General features: G+C 43.8%; 2 protein-coding genes across 2 annotated transcripts in view; one reads left to right on the top strand and one right to left on the bottom strand.

Annotated features, from left to right (window-relative positions):
• The window catches only part of LOC133753423 (A-kinase anchor protein 17B-like), a 34,226-nt gene extending 27,897 nt beyond the window's left edge, over positions 1–6,329 (top strand). The window contains exon 6 of the mRNA XM_062184043.1: positions 1,541–6,329. Within this exon, the coding sequence (XP_062040027.1) occupies positions 1,541–2,773 (1,233 nt within the window). The 3' untranslated portion in view covers positions 2,774–6,329. The remainder of the gene's footprint in view (positions 1–1,540) is intronic.
• A 2,417-nt stretch (positions 6,330–8,746) lies between these two features.
• On the bottom strand, positions 8,747–16,465 carry PGRMC1 (progesterone receptor membrane component 1). Its single transcript, XM_062183440.1, has 3 exons — positions 16,044–16,465; positions 12,681–12,836; positions 8,747–10,054 (listed from the first exon to the last, which is right to left on the bottom strand). Exons 1-3 carry the CDS (start codon positions 16,369–16,371, stop codon positions 9,951–9,953), a joined length of 588 nt encoding a protein of 195 aa, XP_062039424.1. The 5' UTR covers positions 16,372–16,465; the 3' UTR covers positions 8,747–9,950.
• Positions 16,466–19,369: the final 2,904 nt, after the last annotated feature.

Genomic DNA, 19,369 nt, shown 5'->3' with positions numbered 1-19,369 from the left:
TATGTTGTCCCCCATTAACTATCCATTCATCTGCATGAGGCTTGGATGAGAAGCCAGAGCCTTGAGCGTTGTAGCAGGCTCATGTTAGTCTAGTCTTAAACTATTTGGTATGGGATTTCTCACCTCACAAAGCAACTGTTTTGTTTGGAGAGTTTCCTTTTTGAGAGGACTCTCTTCTCATTCCTGAGCACTTGAAGATAGAGACTCAGCAAGATATCCTGAATGGAATGCCACAAGGCTCCCAAAGTGTGAATTGAAAAATATTTATTCCGTTTGCAGTAGAAAGACTGAATGCTATTAATATTCTATAGAGTTACTTCTGTGCCTATTTGCCATCTTGGCCTGTTTCTCATCAGTGTGGACAATCACACTTAGTGAAATCAAGATCAGGAGGATCCCACATTTACATCTATAATAAGGCTAGATGGATCTTTTTTGGTTTAATGACTGCCAAGAGTGACTACTTTTAAAGAACATATCTCTTTAAATGACTGTGATATCTAATTCTTGGCCCCACTAATACTTATGCCAATTACATGATCCCTGAGCTCTAACTTCAGGTAATGGGTAGGAACTGTGCTCTGATGTGTGTCAGGTGTCTGTGGGTACTCAGTAAAAATCCTCCCAGCAAGGTAGGGCTGGGAGCTGTACCTTTCACCTGTTTTGCAGTTGTGCAAGGTATATGACTGCAGATAGAAGCATGGTCATGGCCACATTTGCTACTTGCCACCTTGTTTCTTTTTAAAAAAAATTATGTTATTAGAGAGAGATATAGACAGAGATTTTCTATTTGCTGCTTCACTCCCCAGATGCCTGCAACAGCTAGGGCTGGGCCAGGTCAAAGGCAAGAGCCAAGAACTCTATCCTGATCTCCCACAGGGGTGGCAGGGATTCAAGGGTTTAAGCCATCACCACTGTCTCCAAGGTGGTGCATCAGCAGGAAGCTGGAATTGGGAGCAGAGCCTAGACTGAAACTCGGGCACTCCCAGTATGGGAGGTGGGCGTCCTAACTGCTGCAACACCCACCCTTACGTCTGGTTTCTTAATGAGGCAGGTGAGGCAAGGCAACTCAGGGACACCTCACCTGTAATCCATAGTAAGAGGCTGACCTAAGAAGCAGAAAGGGCATTTATTTGTTGAACCTGTTGTCTCTTTTAGACACACATGTCACCCATCAGCCCTTTCTTTGCATCCGGAGTTTCTGGGAGAACTAGAGGATGTTTTTTATTCCTCTTTGTTTCCCTAGCTCCTACTACTATTAACCTATCAGAGTAGGCACAACAAGTTTTGATGAAATAAAAAAAGAGCCCTATGCTTTGAAAGCCATGTAAAGTGTGGTACTTTCTGACATAAGCAACTCATATTGGATGTTTAATTTCGTGCCTCCTATTTGTTTAGGGCTATGTTATTCCTAATTTGGATCTATCCCAGGTATTAGAAGTCTCTTGAGAATAATGTCAGAGAGCCCAGTTTTCTTTGGAATATTTTAACCTATTTAGTTTTTCATGTGAGTTTTTTTTTTTTAACCTTTTCTTTGAAGGGATCCACACAGTTTAACTCCCAGGAGGTCAACATTACAGGCCCTGAAGCTAATCATGGGAACACATTGGAAATACTGGAGGAGGAAGAATCAGACACCCAGCATCTTCAAAATCAAGAAGAGATACCAAGATATCAGGTTGCCAGGTCAGACAGTAAAAGCAAGCAAAAAGTGAAGAAAAGAACTAGGACTCACTTATATAAATCTTCCCACTGCTTTGAGAAACAAACATTAAGATATTCAACTAGAAAAGAAAGACATGGAAAATTATTAATGGATGGATGCCATTATAATTTGTTTCCTGACCAGAATTCCTGGCAGGTTACAATGATTCAAGGTCAGTCTCTTGAGGAAGATGACCACCACAGCTCTACTAAATCCTATTCTTCCAGATTATTTGAGCGAGATGGTAGCAGGAAACAGAAGATCTATGAAACAGATGAATTTATTGACTACCTATTAAACTATTATCAAACGCCAAAATATGCCCGTATCTACCTAGAACCAAGTCACATAGAAAGCACATGTCAATGGCAGAGGGATGTCCATACTAAGGGAAATGGATTTCAGATTAATTTGAGAAAACGTAGGCATCATTCAATCAGTTTGAACCAAAAGCAAAACCTGGAAGGGCGAGACCAGGTTCAAGAAGATGATGACTGGTCAAAGATATGTACTCAAGATCCTGAGCATAAGCCACAGAAGAGAGGAAAAGTGGATTATGCCAAAGATTGTGCTAAAGGGTTAAAAACTGATCGCGACCATGCAGCCAGTGAAGCTGGTGATCAGCTGTCCCCAGTTGATGGAAAACGCAACCTGTCAGCAAAGAGCCAAGTTTCCTCATCCTGCAGATCAATAGACTTAGAATTACAGCTGACTGATTTCTTGGAGGAAATCAGTAGTGATTCCGAATGCTTCAGTGAGACCCTTAGCATAAACCAAGAGGAAAGAGACAAATCTGTGGCCACATATCATAGTTCTCCAGAAGAAGGACCCCTTGACAGTGATGAAAGCCACGCGGGGGAACAAGCAGCTAGATCAAGTCAGCAGGCCTTCTCTTCAGAATGGAAACATGATGGCAAGCAAAAGCACTCTAAATACAAGCTGAAGATCCCAGACAAAAGGTCTATGTATGAACTTAGCTACGCATGGTTTGAGGGCGACAGTGATTTCATTAGAAATGAGAAGAACAGCCACAAAAAGAGAAAAACCAGTTCCCAAATACTTGTTTGATGAAGGCTCTTACCGTGAATCCAGTTCTAGTGATCCATCAGAGGACATCACAAGAAAGAGGAGGAAGTTCAGGGTAGTATATTTGCCTAGAAAGTGAAGTATAGACCCTGCCATGTGCCAGTAACATCATCAAAAAAGGCGAATATTTGCTATTTGGGAGATTTTTCCAAAAGAGAGACTCCTTGGAAATCAGAATATAACCAGAATGCAAGAAGGTCTAAAAGACAGATGACTTCTTAAGAATTCATGCTCAATTCTGATCATTATAATAGACATAATAAGCAGGAACTCATTACTGACTTATTAGAGACTGTGGAAGTTGTTTAGAGGGAAAAGCTACCCTAATTCTTTCTATTGCAAATATTTTAATGGCCACTTTAATTAGGAACGCCCTGCTCACCAATAAACAGACTGTGAGAAGAAGACGCAAAACAAAACGTGGCTTATGTAGTTAGCAACTCTGGAGCAAGAGAATCACATTGAAAAGCATGAGGAGCGTCAAATGCAAAACTTTGGTTCTCTTGCCAAAGTTGAAGGTGTACATCAAAATGACTGCAGGTGTGTTGGCAAGCTTTGGAAAGACATCAGATTCTGAAGCCTGGTAAAGCAATGTGCTTGCAAAACTTCCTCCAAAGACAGACATTTTAACAATTTAACTGCAAATTTAGTTTGGTGCCGTGAGAGAGATTAATATTGAGAGGGGCTTGATATAGCCTTCTATGGCTCTTTAGCTGTCACAAATTCATCATTTAGTGTCATTTATCCTCAAAGATGATAGCAGAGAATAAATGAGGATCCTTTTACATATTCTTTTATTTGGTCAGAAACACCATGTGCAGCAACACATTTTCCTTTTATTTAGGAATAAGTGTAGATATGAGATGACAGCTAGAACATATAATAGACTGCTTCATGACATTAGAGTTTTGTGAGCACCCCCTGAAGGAAATTAATCTTGCTAGAATGTTCATAGTACTCAATGAGTTGTCCTTTTAGAGACTAAGTTTTGGAAGAAGAATTTTAAATGGGGCTCAGGTTGTCTTTTGAGGTTTAAATAGATAAGAGGACCATTAGCTAGGGTGTTTTTTATTTTTTCTTAAGAACTCCATGTCTTTTCATTTCCATGAAAACAACAGGATTGAAGTGATAACCAGTGGGATTTGTAAAAGAAAATAATGAAAGCTCCTGGGGCAGCAATAATGGCACTTGGGAAGAGAGGACATGGCATTTCCATTTCAGGTTATGTAATCCTTTCACTCAGGGTTGGGTGACATCAGTTTGTAAAAAGTCACTGAGTATCTCCAAACTGACTTTTATACAACAGTAACAAGTGCCTCCTCCAATCCTCAAATAATGCCATGGAGTTAGGAAGAGTCAAAGGAAAAGCCCATAGTTTTCTAGCTGCAGAAAAATTATATATGTGCAAGATTTGTAAACTCTTAAGCAATTTATCTTTTTACCGAATTGTTTTGGACTTCTTAAATATTTTTAAATTGAGATATTTTATAGATTCTTAAAGACTTACATCTTAGTGCAATGCATGTTCTGTAGAAAGCTAGGCTGATTCATGCTGCCTTACATCTGATTTAGGACCTCAGGGGCAGTAGGTGCAGTAGGTGACCATCCCCCCCCCCCACCCCCCAAAGCTATCTGTACTTGACCTGGCTGTTGAAGACATCAATGAGATTAGAGACTGCAACTGCAAAAGGTGATTTTTAATCCACAGAAGCAGTAGAAGGCAATATTTTCAACATGACATGATTCATTTCCGTCTTCATATGCTATTTTGTAGAAAAGTGCCAGCTGGTAGAGCCACATAAGATGCCAGTCAGCGTGGTTGCCCAGAATGAGGACACGAGGCACACTCTTAACCAGCCTCTTGAACAACCTGGCATCTGAATGGGCTACAAAATCTCCTCATTTTCTAAAAAAGGATTCATTTATTTATTGGAAAGGCAGAGCAACAGAAAGAGGAGAGAGAAAGACAGAGACAGAGACAGAGACAGAATCTTCCATCTGCTGATTCACTCCCCAAATGGCCATAACAGCCAGAGCTGGGCCAGGCTGAAGTCAGCAGCCAGGAACTCCATCCTGGTCTCCCACATGGGCAGCAGTGGCCAGGCACTTGGGCCATCTTCTGCTGCTTTCCCAAGCACATTAGCAGGGAGCTGGATCAGGAGCAGAGTGGCTGGGACTGAAACCTGCATTTTGATATGGGATTGCCAGCATGGCAAGTGGTGGCTTAACCTGCTGCACCACAAAGCTGGCCCCCAAATCTCATTTACCTGGAGCCACAACTTGTTTCATTGATCTCTCCTATTCACATTTTTATGAAGGTGTGTTAGTACATGCAGAAATTCAGCAATGATTGTAACAAAGCAGATTGTATTTCTTATGAAGCTAAGAACCAATGAATGAATTTGTTGGCTCTCTCCTGTTCAATTCCACTTTCAAGTTAATGACCCTGCCAGGTTTGGCTTACCAAATCTGAAAAATGTTCATGGGGCGAGTGCCTTTTCTCCTCTGAGGACTAGCAATGACTACTAATATTCAAAGTACTGTTTTCCAGAAGAGCCTTTGAAACTATTAACAGCTTGTATTCTGTCAGATCAACTTTCTGGGAACTGGGTATTGTTATCCTCCAATGAAATCCCACCTCCTTCCTTTTCTCATGTTTTACGCCACTGAAAAAAGAACATTTTGGGTCTGTCATGGAAAGCAACTATGCTTGTTTTGAAAAATACTTTTTTTCCTGTAATTTAATAACTTTTATTTGCAGAGGTTTTAGGAATAGAAGCAATTTGCTGGTCAGTAAACAGATATAAATTGCAAAATACAGCATGTGCAATTTTTTTGTATAATATTTAACTGGTGCTAAGTCATTTCTATATAATATTTCTGTCTTATTTGTTTGCTCATTCCTGTCTTGGGACCTAGAAGAGAGTAAGAATCCTGGTTTTATGTTTTCTTTCTGAACAACCCTGGACTTTTATAGCTGTCTTGTGGTAATGCATTCTAGATCTGAGTCAACCCCTTTTTCTGTGTAGGCCTTAAAGGAGGAAGAGAACAACTTATTCTGTACTTTTCAACTGAATGGCTTAGTAAGGAATGAAACTGACTTGAAAATAATGTAACCACCTTCTCTTAATATTAACATACTCTGTTGTGCTGTTATTTAAGTGGTGCAGAAGTGTTTGTTGAACCTTTTTGTCTGTGTCAAGTAAGGGCCTGAACTTTAAACTGCCTTTTTCAATAGGTATTTTCCTGTTTTTCCTAGTATGGGCTGCTGATAGTGCTGTAAGAAATCTAAATATCTGCCAATGTCTCTTTGGTTCCATTTGAATTTCTCAGGTAGAAAGCCATGTAACCTGCTAATTTTGAAAATAAGAGCCAAATATGTGTATTTTTGTTTGTTGCAAAAACTGTTTAAGATGTTAATTTTTAAATAAATGCTGATAATTTCACTCTGGGAGGAAAACGGCTACCTGTAGTATGCTGCTTTGCACTAATGTTGCTGATCTTTCTTTTCTCATTTGGATTGCTAGAACAAATAACACCTACTTAATTTTCAGATATATTAAAAATACTGTCATAGTGAATATTGAGTCTTTGTTCATTTACCTTGTGTATCGGCTAGAACATTGCAGAACCACAGACTTCTCTATGGAAATATAGCTTTCTGATTTTAATAGGTTACAGCTTCTCCTTTTATGATGCTAGTTTATGGGGCCTGAACCTGTCAGAGGTCATGGAACTGAAGATCAGAGTTTTATTTTCATATTACGTAACCTTTTTTTTTTTTGACAGGCAGAGTGGACAGTGAGAGAGAGACAGAGAGAAAGGTCTTCCTTTGCCGTTGGTTCACCCTCCAATGGCCGCTGCGGTAGGCGCGCTGCGGCCGGCGCACCGCGCTGATCCGATGGCAGGAGCCAGGTGCTTCTCCTGGTCTCCCATGGGGTGCAGGGCCCAAGCACTTGGGTCATCCTCCACTGCACTCCCTGGCCACAGCAGAGAGCTTGGCCTGGAAGAGGAGCAACTGGGACAGAATCTGGTGCCCTGACCGGGACTAGAACCCGGTGTGCCGGCGCCGCAAGGCGGAGGATTAGCCTAGTGAGCCGCGGCGCCGGCCACATTACGTAAACTTAATGTTTCGGTTTAAGGTTATTATCCCTTCAATATGCACTGTATCAGTGCTATTCAAGGGTAGCAAAACTGATTCTGGAATTTCATCTCACTCCGACAGCATTGTGTGGAAGTTAGGGGTCTCAGCAGTCAGTCTTTGACCATTCAAGAATTAACTGCATTTTCACACAAGGCAGAAAACTGTCTCTAGTAAAATCTGGGCACTTTGGTGCTGAGCCAGTCCTTGTTGGGTTCAAAGAGCTCTGATAGCAAGGGAAGTATGGATGCCTGTCCTGGATCTAGAATTTGCATAAACTTGGCCCTCTGAGGCAAAGTGAATATTGCATTATACAGTGAAGTAGATACTGAAAACATGTAAAACACATAGGGCATGCTGCTTATGAAGATGCTGGTAATGAGAACCAAACATCTGTGAAGCTAGTTGGATAATAGCAGGTGGGGAGGCAACAGATGCTAACCTGACACCTCCTACACCGGACACGCAGCTGTGCTAAGCAAGCCCTCTTCTTGAATGGTGCTTTTTCTATAACATGGCCTATGTACATGCTTACTGGGTTTGAGAATTTTTTCCATCAAAGTCCTGCCTTACAGTACTAACTCTTCACCCGTAATCAACACAATGTTGATTCAGCTCTGAATGGAAGGGATGAAGCTACTGGAACTGAGGCATTAATGAAGCTCTGGATGTTTTCCTTTTGGCATCAGACAAGCCTATTTAGCTTTGTAAAAAGGAGTAGCCCAATCTTTAGGTGTAAATGAGATCTCAGGCAGCAAAGGTGGCCTGACTTCTCTCCCCCACTCTCCCCACAAAGCATAAGGCACAACAGGTTGCCTGGAACAAGACAGGCACTTGAATATTTGTTGAATAAAACCTAGTGGGAAAAAAAAGCACATTTAAAAAAAATACATGCAATATGTAGAAAGCTGTCAGCTTTCTTTGGGTCAAGGAGTACATCTATTGTAAGAAAACACGGCCAGTTTCAACATTAAAATGACAAAACACTAATATCCATGGACAAATAGGTTGTCCATGTTTACATTGCTGACTGCATATGCAACTCTGCTATCATTCTGACATGAAGTTAATTAACTTTGCTCCCATAAGGACTCTTGGTACTTTCCTGATCAGACAATATATTAGACAGAAACAAAATCCTTCCTTAGCACTTGGCAATGACAATGCCTTCAGTAATGTAACATTACCCCTTATTAACCTTGCTATAGACTTCAAGGTGCAGGTCTGCCTTTTCTAGTTTACAAAGCTCTGGATAAAAGTTAGCATTTGATGAGCCAGAAAAAGCAATTCATTTCATCAGTTTTTAACAGGACAAGGTGGTATTTGGTGTGAGCTCTGAAGTTTTGCCCCTTTATAGACTTGTTTTGAATACAAAAAATCTGCACTCAAAAATGAAATTCTGGGGGCAGGTGTTGTGGGGCAGTGGGTTAAGCCACTGCCTGCAACACAGGCATCTCATATGGGCGCCAGTTTGTATCCCAGCTGCTCCAATTCCAATCCAGTTCCCTACTGTGCCTGGGAAGGCAGTAGATGATGGCCCAAGTGCTCGGGCCCCTGCCATCCAAAAATGTGAGACCTGGATGGATTTCTAGGCCTCTGGCTTCAGTCTGGCCCAGCCTTGGCTGCTGTGGCTGTTTGGAAACCAATGGATAAAAGTGCGTGCTCTCTTTCTCTCCCTCCTTCTCGGTCACTCCGCCTTTCAAATAATAAATAAATATTTTTTAAAAAATTTAATTCTGGATTTTGAGCTGAAGTAAAGTGATTGCATTTAGTTCCTTATAATAAGTTCTAAAAAACTAAGCCACCATACTATATTGGGTAAAATCATTTTATTAACTGAACAAAGCACTTCATCTTGTTTTGATTTGAGGTAAAACCATTAAACACAGTTCACAAGAAAATACAAGGACTATTTAACTACAATTACATAAGTCTGAAACCTCACTAGTTGCTCATAGTACAATTTTACAAATTCATACAACTGTAGAGTCTACTTAAGCTAAGTTTAGTGTTAACCAAAGGAGGGCTATCACAGGCCTAGACACACCTGACTACTACTTTCGCAGTGACTACACTTTTGGAACAACATAATGACTGTCACCTTATGAATACACTTTAAGGACCACTTGGCTAGTGACATGTACTGTTTCCTCATTTTTCAGAGGTGTGCATGGAGGCTCTTAGGACAAACTCCCATTCAGTACGCCCTTCTCTCAGGTCAAATTGTGTTGAAAAACCAAATAATCATGGCTCCACCGTGAACACAAGGATTGGGACTATAGTCCCATAATGGTCTTCATATATTTAGGTTTTATAGGCAAGCCAGCTTAGGTTTTTTTTTTCCAAAGCTTTCTTTTAAATGTTCAGATCCTGTTGTAATCCGAACTGCAGATTACTGTGCTTGTGAGAGCGTCTGTGGGTCCACGTGAGGGCAGAGACCACAATGCAGTCCCAAAGCACAGCATATATGTTTTTTTCCAACTGAGCCCAGCTGTGAGATTTCATTTTGTTATGGGCAGCTCTTTTCAATCAATCCCAAAGCCTTTGGAACACTGCAGATTCGCTTTAGAGGTAGATAAAACAGAAATCATGCAGTTAAGTCAATTGAGAACAGAGGGATTTTCTATCTTTAGAGAACATCATGACTAAACACTGATCCTTTGTTCTTAGTGCACATCAAACATTTTTCACCTGTTTGGGGAAGAACCCCAGCCTTAACTGTTCCTCACGAAAAACGGTCTTAAAATTCAGCCTGTACTAACTACAGATAGAAGAGAAACTCCATTTATGTTTGCATTGCAGCACTGCGGTTCACTTTCTGGATTTGTGACACATAAACACCCCATGCATCCTAAGACAGAAGTTAATTTCATCAGTGTCACTAGCGATGTTAATTAAAAAATGTACAGCAAGTTCCAAACTTTTCTAAATATCGAAATCACCATGTTGTAAAGACAGACTGTAATGTTACAAATGATTCTGCAAAATACAAAAATAGATATGCTTCCACCGAGTGCCTTAATCATTTTTCCGAGCATTTCCATCCTTTGGTTCGTCCTCATCTGAGTACACAGTGGGCTCCTCCCCTTCCTTCAGCAGCTTGCCCACGAGGTGATACTTGACTGGAGGTAGAGGAAGAGAACACAAACGGTCATTCTTCATGCTTTGGAAAAAATCACTATCCTAACGCCTTTGAAAACATTCCTTACAGGCCTACAGACTCAGCAGTGTGTTAAGTTTCTTGTAAGGCCTAAGGGCGGTTTATAGCACAGTCCTTGCCAGCAGAAATAACTGCTTTGTTCAGGAGGCAGAAGTGTAACAGGTAGCAATGTCTAGCAATGAACATGCAACGTAGTGTCAGAATGGACTGCTTGTGTGTTGGCAGTGACTAGAAGAGCAAGGCCTCCTTATGAGTTACTGAGAAGCATTGCAGAACACTTCGAGCATGGAAGGAGGCTAGACTTGGGAAAATGTGTAGAAGCATTTGGGGAGGGAGATGTCCAGAAAATAAAACCACTATGCACAAGGGTATACGGATAAGGCTGAATCCATCTGGGGAGCAACAAAGAGAGCCAGTGGGCAGCAGCAGAGCTGGAAGAAGCAGGAGACAAAGTTGGTGAAGTGGTGTGGGTAAATATTGTGAAATATTTGGAAAGCCAGCATGAGGAGTTTGGACTCATCCTATAGGTGCCAAAGGGCATGGAAGGTTTGTGGGGAAATGAACGACGTGGTAAAACAGTGTGCCAGCAACAATATTATCACTGTGGTGTACAGGGCAGATTCTAGCCACGGAGACGAGCAGCAGGGTCACCAGGGGGCAAGTGTGCTGAGCCAGATGGGAAGGAATCGCAGCCAGGAGGAGGGTGCTGTCTATAGGAATGGAAAAGAGGGATCCCATACACTTTGACATGAGTTAATGAAGTGCCAATGGGATATCCAAAATGGGGACTCTGCAGAGGGAGCCACCCTAGAGGGGCACATGATAGGCGATCAAAGCTGGAGGTTAATATTCCAAAAAGCACATTCCTGGAAACTTTGGAGAAAGAGTTTTTGAGAAAGAAGTCATGTCATGTTGTAGGGAGGAAGGAGGCAGAGAGGAAATGAAGGAGTGGCTAGGGACAACAACTTCTTCCAAGTTTGACAGTGAAGAGCAAGAATAACAATCTAGTGGATACCAGGATAGCAGGAGACAGAATCTTTTACCCAGCATGAGTTAAAAACCTATGGGCAGCCACAGGAAGTGCTAAAGGAGTCGGGAGAGGAGAAAACAGAATAGTGTAAACCCCAATGTAAACGCTTGAGAGGGGATGGAGTCAGCCAACACCACATTAATGCGGCTAAAGGAATGCAGGGTTAATCGTCTCAACGGCAGAAGCTAAGATGTGCAAGTCTCCTCTTTATGAATATGGGTAGGAATTAGAGGAGTGGCCAACCTGTCTAACCAGGTAACCAGAGCTGCTTTTGTATGAAATAATCATTGGGAACAACTGGAACTTCTCTATTTGAACATAGCATAAAGGTCCCTAGGGTGCTTCGGGAAGGTGCAAAGCAAATAAAAGCCGGGTGGTGCCTGGGAAACCTGCCTTAAGGGGAATCCACACAGGCGTTGGGTGTAGCTGAGGTGTCATAACAGTATTTAGAGCTAGCCTCAGTTTAAGGGAGAAACATAGCATACTTTTTCTCCCACGAACAAAGGCAAGTTCCAGAAAATAAGCTAAAAATTACAGTTCACTGATTTCATACAGAAGACGCTACCATTACAATGGCATCCACAGGATGCAAAAACACTGGGGACTATGTTAGGTAGCTGAATTACATTTTCATAGTAAAAAGACTTGCCTCTACACGTGCAAGCTAAACTTAGTGTGCTGGAGATCCAAACTCAAAAGTAGGGCTATATCTAGCTAATTATTCACCAAGAATGCTCTCGAAGGTCAGTATTAGTTTCAAAGAAAATGGTTGTATATAGCCAAAAGAGGATGTAATATTTAACTAGTTATAGAATAGTAAATAGCCACATTTTAGATGAAAAATCTTCCTCAGAGAAATGATCTTGGTTCTTATATGCTGTTCCATAAAAGCTGGGAAAGGTTATTGTTCCAATTCTTGGCAGTGAAACATTGCTAACGTGATAAACATTTAGGTTGGAACTTAGCCCCTCTTTCCTCCCTCCCCTCAAAGACCTCAGCCATAACATGAGCCCAAAACAAGTGTCTGTTTTTTCTTTCTTTCTAAAAATGCAGACACCATCGTTGCTGGGCAGATTATAAGCATCATTTGTAGATGAGGCCTATAGTTAGGCTCAATTAGATTCAAAGAGAAGCTGTTTTGCAGAACACACATCTCCTATTCTTCAACAGCGATGTGGGTTGTTTTTAAACAGCAGGCTCTACAGAGAGGGCTTATGAAAAAATCCCCCTTTCTATAGCCAAGAGGGTCACTGTCCCTTTCCCTATACATCCAACACCAAATCCTGGTGTGGAATCTCTGCAAACTTCTAAAAAAAATGTAAAAGTCCAAACCCAGAAGCCCAGATTTCCAGAGAACTAACTGAAAATTGGTATACAATCATAGCAAGTGACTCAGCACTTCTGCAATTACTCCAAGCCGTGAACTTGATCCATCCAAGATTCAGGAGCCTATCAAAATGCACCTAAGCTTCAGGTTGCTTAGAAATAGCTATTGTCCTGCCCCGATTCCCCATTACTGGTAGAAATTTGATCTGTGCACAATTTTAAAGATGCTTACAAGTGAACTGAGAGTCCCAGTCACTCAGGGTCTCCCGCTGGGCAGGAGTGAGGTCAGAGAGGTCATCATACTCATCCTTCAGGGCTTCCTTATCCAGGCAAAATGTGGCAAGGCCCCTGGAGGCATCTCTTCCAGCGAAGACCCCGTATGGTCCCTCTTTCAAAAGAAAACACAACCGAAGACCAATTCTTTATTAGGTAGTACAGAAAACAGCTTCCTTACCCATCAACATAAAAGGCCCTCTTTTTGAATATCAAATTCCATTCTGAAACCATTAGTGATTATTGATACTTTGATAATTATGGAGGGAACACTGAGAGACCTGTCGTCATTCAACTTTTAAAGAACCAAATCGAAATGCAACCTATTTTCATCAGTCTCCTGTGATTTCCAAATAGCTAATTAAAAAGTCATAAATGGTTATCTCCCGAGGTGGTAGTGGGGTAGTGGTAGTGATAGAGAATAACCCAAGCTAATACTGAGTTCATGGGTTAGAATTTAACCTCAGGACATTGAACCTGACGCCTTGCTCTGTTCTAGGCACTTGGGCTACATCAGTGAGAGTTATGGTTTCTTGAGATAGCAACCACTAATATGTAAATGAAAACATGTCCTTATAAATGTTTTCTGAAATGTTTTAATGAGTTGAAGGTATCTTAAAGAGATCTGCAGCTATGAAACCGATTGAACATTAACTCATTACATCTGCAGAAATCAGTTCACGTGTTATCAGAATCGATGGTTCAAAAACCTATCTGCATGTTACATAACCTTCACTGTCAATAAATCGGAGCTGGAACAGAAGAGATCAGTTTCATCTTATCATTTTGGACGGGCTTGAAGACAAGACTGTGAAAAAACTAAAATGTTCATGGAAAAAAAAACTGAACCAATACCTTAAAATCACTCTGTAAAACTCAGAATGCTATTATAAAATGACATTTCGCCAAACCTGAAGGTACTTAAAGTGGATGTTTGGACTTATTTAAATATTGCCTAAGTAAATGAAAAGAATCCAGTGCACTTTAAACAGCATGTTGTTTCCCAAAAGGTAGATTGAATAGCAACCACAACATTTATAAAGTTGATAGGTAACCACTAGGCCAAGTATGAGTGAATTAGGTTTCAATACAGCCTGGCCATCTGAAACTTCAGTCTTCCATGATTTTTTTTTTCCTTTTTGCAAATCAGATGAATTTTATGATCAACTTTTAGATGCAATTAAGAACCCAAAGACAAATGGTTGCTTTTATTCATAATTAATTACATGCCACCATTTTCACTAAAGAAGGTTAAAAAAAAAAAAAAAAAGCTTTACGGATCTTTTGGAAATGTGCCTGTGTGGTGGAAATGGTAGCAGCAACTGTAGCACCAATGGTTGGTAATGGGCAAAATGCACTGGTTTGAACCTCACCAATTCAGAAAGTATGGTGTCACTGGTTTGGTAGAGCGGAAGCACACTTCACAGTACTGAGTGAAGATGTAGGGAAAGCATTCAAAGTCTTTGGCGAATACGTATTATTCACTAGAATGTAAACACTTTGCTTACTGCTATACTCCCAGGGCTTACAAGAGTGCCTTACAGAGAGCAAAAAGCACTAGAAGGGCCCATTTTTAGGGATTTTTATAGCATTAAGTAGCATTTCCACCATAATGCCACCATATATTCACGAGCTGGCTCAAGACAGTGCAGGGTAGAGAATTAAGGATCTCACAACAGGGCCATTCCTATAATTTCTCAAAGGGAAAACGAAGGCCCAGAGAGAACAATGCTTTGCACCAGGTCACACAGCTGGCCAGTGACCTGGTCACGACTACAATGCATGTCGCCAGACTCCCAGTTTTAGGTTCCCTGCACAGGCCCACATTCCCCTCAATGACTCTGCAAAATACAGTCATGCTAATGCTCCACGCACATGTTTGCACTACTTTATGGTTCAGTGCAATAATAAGCAGTCACATGTTTATGTTTATTGATAGGCCTTATTTTAACTGGTGAGTAATGTGGTTTTCAAATTATCTTGATAGTTACAGGCCTACGGAAAGTAGGCAAGTTAAAAGAACTAAGTGGGATTAAGGGCCTTAACACATTTGATTTTGATTAGTTGGGGTGTAAAAGAAGTTGTGGGTATGACCCATTTACTTCCCCCTCCCAGACCACACCCCTAGATCTCCCTGTGTTTAGAGGAATGCCCATTTCCTTTCCAAGTATTCTAGAAAACAAGACTTTCCAAAGCTGGCTGTTTCTCAGATTCACGGGGGGGGGGGGGGGGGGGACACACATGTCAAAATGCAGATTCCTGGATCTCCCTTACCGACTCATCTGTGGTTGGTGGGGGGGAAGCGGGGAATCTATTTTTTTTCGTCAGATGCATCAGGTGATTCTGTTGGGCAGACAGGTTTAGGAAAACCTTGTTTCTAAGGAATCTTATTTTTCCCAAAATCCTCCCATGCAGCAGCTTTCACAGCATACCCCTTTTGTTTCTCAGGATCCTCCCATATCACTCTCCCTCCACTTTTAATTTTTGGGGACTTCTAGTCCTTTCTCTCTTGCTGTAGACTAAATACCGTGTTATAATACTGGTTTGCCACGTTACCATTGTCCACCGCATCCAGCCCCCTTCCCGAGCCTCCCGTGTTCACCACGCAGGCTTTCCCCGGTTTGCCACACACAGCACGCGCGCACACACATACCAAACCCATGCCCGACTCATACCTCACACATGCCACATTCCAAACGCGCGCGCACACTCCTCCCCCCACCACACATAGCACACAGACACGCGCACACCGCGCGTGCACACACACACATCACTCCTCACTACGCACAATGCTTCTACCTGCTGCTAATCCCATCTCTGCTTTCTCCCACACCCTTACATTGCTCCGTGGCTGCTCCGGGCGTCATTGGCTTTGGGGACTACTCCAAGTCTGGATCTCCCTCCTTGGCGCTTTCTAGACGATCTCATTTCCTTTCTCGGACCCGACACCAACCCGTCCTTCCAAGATCCCCCAAACCTGCTGCCCTCGAAACCACCCCCCACCCCAGGCCCTTGCGCTCTGATGTGCCCCCCTCCCTTCAAGCGTCGCCGTCTTCCATCCCTATCGCAGCGCTAGCAGCGTCGGCCCGGATCTGCGTCCCTTCACTGGCCCGCAGGCCCTCGAGAGCGCCTGTGGTCCCCTGCCTGCGTGAGGAGCCGCCCCGCCACCACCGCCCGGCTCTCAGCCCGCCCGCCCTCCTTGGCTCGCCGCCATTACTTTCCCCCTCGGGGGTGCCCCGCTCCCTGCTCGCTTCTCCCGAGCCCAGCCCTATGCCGGGGCCCTCTTCTTTTGTCTCCGCGCCGCCCCCGCCGGCCGCCGTACCGGGTCCATAGAACTTGCGGCCCTTGGTCACGTCGAACACCTTGCCGTTGATGGCCATGAGTATGCGCGGGTCCTGGACGCCGTCGAAACGCCGCAGCTCGGCAGGGGTGAAGTCGCGCCGTTTGAGGCGGGGCAGCGGCGGCGGCTCTTCGTCGTCGCTGTCGCTGCTGGCCCCGGGCTGGTCCCCGCGCACGATCTTATAGAGCAGGAAGATGCAGAGGCCAAGCAGCAGCAGGTTGAGCGGCGACGTGAAAATCTCGTGCAGCAGCCCGCCGCCCTCCAGCTCGCTCAGGTCGGCGCCCGTCGCTACCACCTCCTCGGCAGCCATGATCTCTGGAGCAAAGGTTGGGCCCGGTTAGGCAGGGTTCCGGAACTCGCTGACTTCCCTCCCTCTCAGCAAGCTAGTGGCGCGCGGGGTTCAGTGGCGGATGAGGACTAGAACCGGGAAAGGGGGCGGAGCCAGGCGGGGCGGAGCCTCCCCGCCCCGCCTCCCTGCCCTGTTCAGTCTGGCCCAGCTCGGCTCACCCCCACCCCCGCCCCCAACACACTCAGCCTCTGGGTCTTGATTCCCTTCCCCCAGCCTGCTCCTTCCTCGGTGGCTGTGGATCGGAGCTCCCTCCAACTCAGTTCTGCCCACGGAGCTCCCCCCGCCGGCGTCACGCCGTCCTTACGCCGTGGTCTAACTCATCGCGACACAGCGCGCAGCCTTCCTCGGCCCCCCGCCTTGCTCCTGGCACACCGACTCGCTGGGAGAGCCTTGGCTTTGCGGGGGGCCTCTGTCTGAGGACCCCTCCTCCACCCCGTGAGCGCTACACAAAGCTTCCATTTCTCTTCCTCCGGCTTCACAGTCCCTCAATTTTCCTCAGGCCATCCCCCAAGAGAAAGAAACTATCAAAGAAACAGGAAACTCATTCCTTGAACTCCTTTTTCCACCATGGGCACTCCATTCACTTTCCAGGGAGCTCTGACACCCACGGGCTTAAGTCAGTGCACAGGCCTGTTTTGACAACTCTCCCAATATCTGGACAAACGGCTCGGATCACTGGATTTACTTTGCGTTTGTTCTCAGAAAATAAACTCTTTTGCAGTCACTGATTTGCTTAGTCACTAAGGCATCAGCCAACAACATTCTCTTGTTGTGCTTTTGTTGCCCCCCCCCACCCCCCCCCCCCCGCACAGTAGTATCCCAAATTTCTTTGGCAGCACTCTTAGATTCAAAGTCTGTCTAGCTACCCTGGGCCGTCTCAATACGCTGAGCTGAAGTCCAGACGAAGGCGGCAGCTTGAAAGGATCCTGGCTTTCTCGGGCCCCTCCTTTCCTCGGTAGCTCATTCAGGGCTTTACTGCGCGAACTGCACTGGAGCGGGCCTCAATGTCACTGCCCTTCAGAGTCCTAATCTAGCTGCCCCCCCCCCCCTTTTGTGTGGCCAGGGGAGGGGAGCGGAAGAAAGGATAGGGAGAGGGGAGAAAAAGAATTAAAATCAAGCCACGCACACATCTGCAGCCCAGAGCAGTACTTTTCCGTCAAGGGTTCTGTTCACGTGCATGTAGTTTACTCCCCCTCCCAACATGCAAGAGATTTGACTAGAGAATTAGCTTCCTACCGCAGAATTCTAAAAATTTCTGGCAAAAACTGCTTGCATCCCCGCCCTCCCCACCCCACCCCCATCTTCTCAAATCATTTTAAAGTGTAATGAGCCAAACAATCTTTATATCAGGCCCACACAGATTTTCTTTTTTCCCAGAGCTAAATTTAGATAAGCTGAAATGGCCTCTGTAGATGTTTTGTCAAACCTCTTCAATCTAATCATGGGGAAACAGGCTGAAAACTGTAGTTGGAGTCTAATGAGCTTTTGTTTTTTGACAGGCAGAGTTAGTGAGAGAGAGAGAGAGAGAGAGACAGACAGAGAGAGAGACAGAGAGAAAGGTCTTCCTTGCGTTGGTTCACCCCCCAAATGGCTGCTACGGCCAGCGTGCTGTGCCGATCTAAACATCGGAAGCCAGGAGCCAGGTGCTTCCTCCTGGTCTCCCATGGGGTGCAGGGCCCAAGCACTTGGGCCACCCTCCACTGCCTTCCCGGGCCACAGCAGAGAGCTGGACTGGAAGAGGGGCAGCCAGGACAGAATCCGGCGTTCCAACCGGGACTAGAACCTGGGGTGCTGGCGCCGCAGGCAGAGGATTAGCCTAGTGAGCCGCAGCGCCGGCCAATGAACCTTTTTTTTAAGTATGATCAAGACATTTTAAAAAACTGATTATGAAAAATATTTTCATTTGCAATTAATAAGACAAAGGGTTAATATCATTTAAGAGATCATTCAAATTGATAAGAAAATCTGCAAGATTCTACTTGGTAAATGAACTAAAAGTGTATAAAAGACGGGATACCAATGGTGAATAAGCATATGAAAAATGTTTGATCTCACTAGTAGTAAAGAGGAAAACGTTAAGACACCAGCATGGTAATGTTTTCATATACTGTTGGGAGGACTAGAAACTGACATAACCTCTTGTTATTCATACAAATCTCTTCTCTCTGTTCATCCCACGTCTAGAAAATCTGCTTGTTTTAGAGGAATCTTTTCTTATAACAATTTTAATTTTATTCATTTGAAAGACAGAGAGAGAGACAAAGAGAGAGAGAGAGAGAGAGAGAAAAGCTCCCATCCACTGGTTCACTTCCCAAATGCCCACAACAATCTTGGCTGGGCCAGGCTGAAACTGGGGGCCCAGAACACAATTCAGGTCTCCCACATACGTGACAGGAACCCAAGTGCCTGAGGCCTCACCTGCTGCCATTAAGGGTGGGCATTAGCAGGAAGCTGAAATCAGGGGCAGAGCTGGGACTAGAACCAGGCGCTCCACTATGGGATGCAGGAGTCCCAGTCAGTGTGTTAACCACTGTCCCAACACCCGCTCCAGGAATCTACTTCTTGACTCACTAATTCTACTTCTAGGCATTTATCATAAGGAAAGACCTAGAAATGCGGACAAAGATTTCATTACTAAGATGCTCATCAGAAAGCCGTTTTTAATATAAGAAAGCTGGAAGCAACCTAAATGTCCAACTTCAAATAAAATGGCTAATTCATCAACTGGAATTGTATAAAATGGTTATACAAATATTATCATAACACGGGAAAATGCTTATGTTTTAATCTGAACAGAGAAAAACAGGATACAAAACTTTATACTGTATGAATTCAACTATGGCCAAAAAAAATGCATGAAAGGAACCATGCTAAAATGTTAACCTTTGTGATTGTTAGTTTCTTCCTTACATTTTTCTACAATTTCCACAATGGCCAAAAGGCATTTTTAGCCTCAGGA

The sequence above is a fragment of the Lepus europaeus genome, chromosome X, assembly GCF_033115175.1.
Source record: "Lepus europaeus isolate LE1 chromosome X, mLepTim1.pri, whole genome shotgun sequence".
Classification (NCBI taxonomy): Eukaryota; Metazoa; Chordata; class Mammalia; order Lagomorpha; family Leporidae; genus Lepus; species Lepus europaeus.
This window is presented reverse-complemented; position numbering and strand designations above follow the sequence as displayed.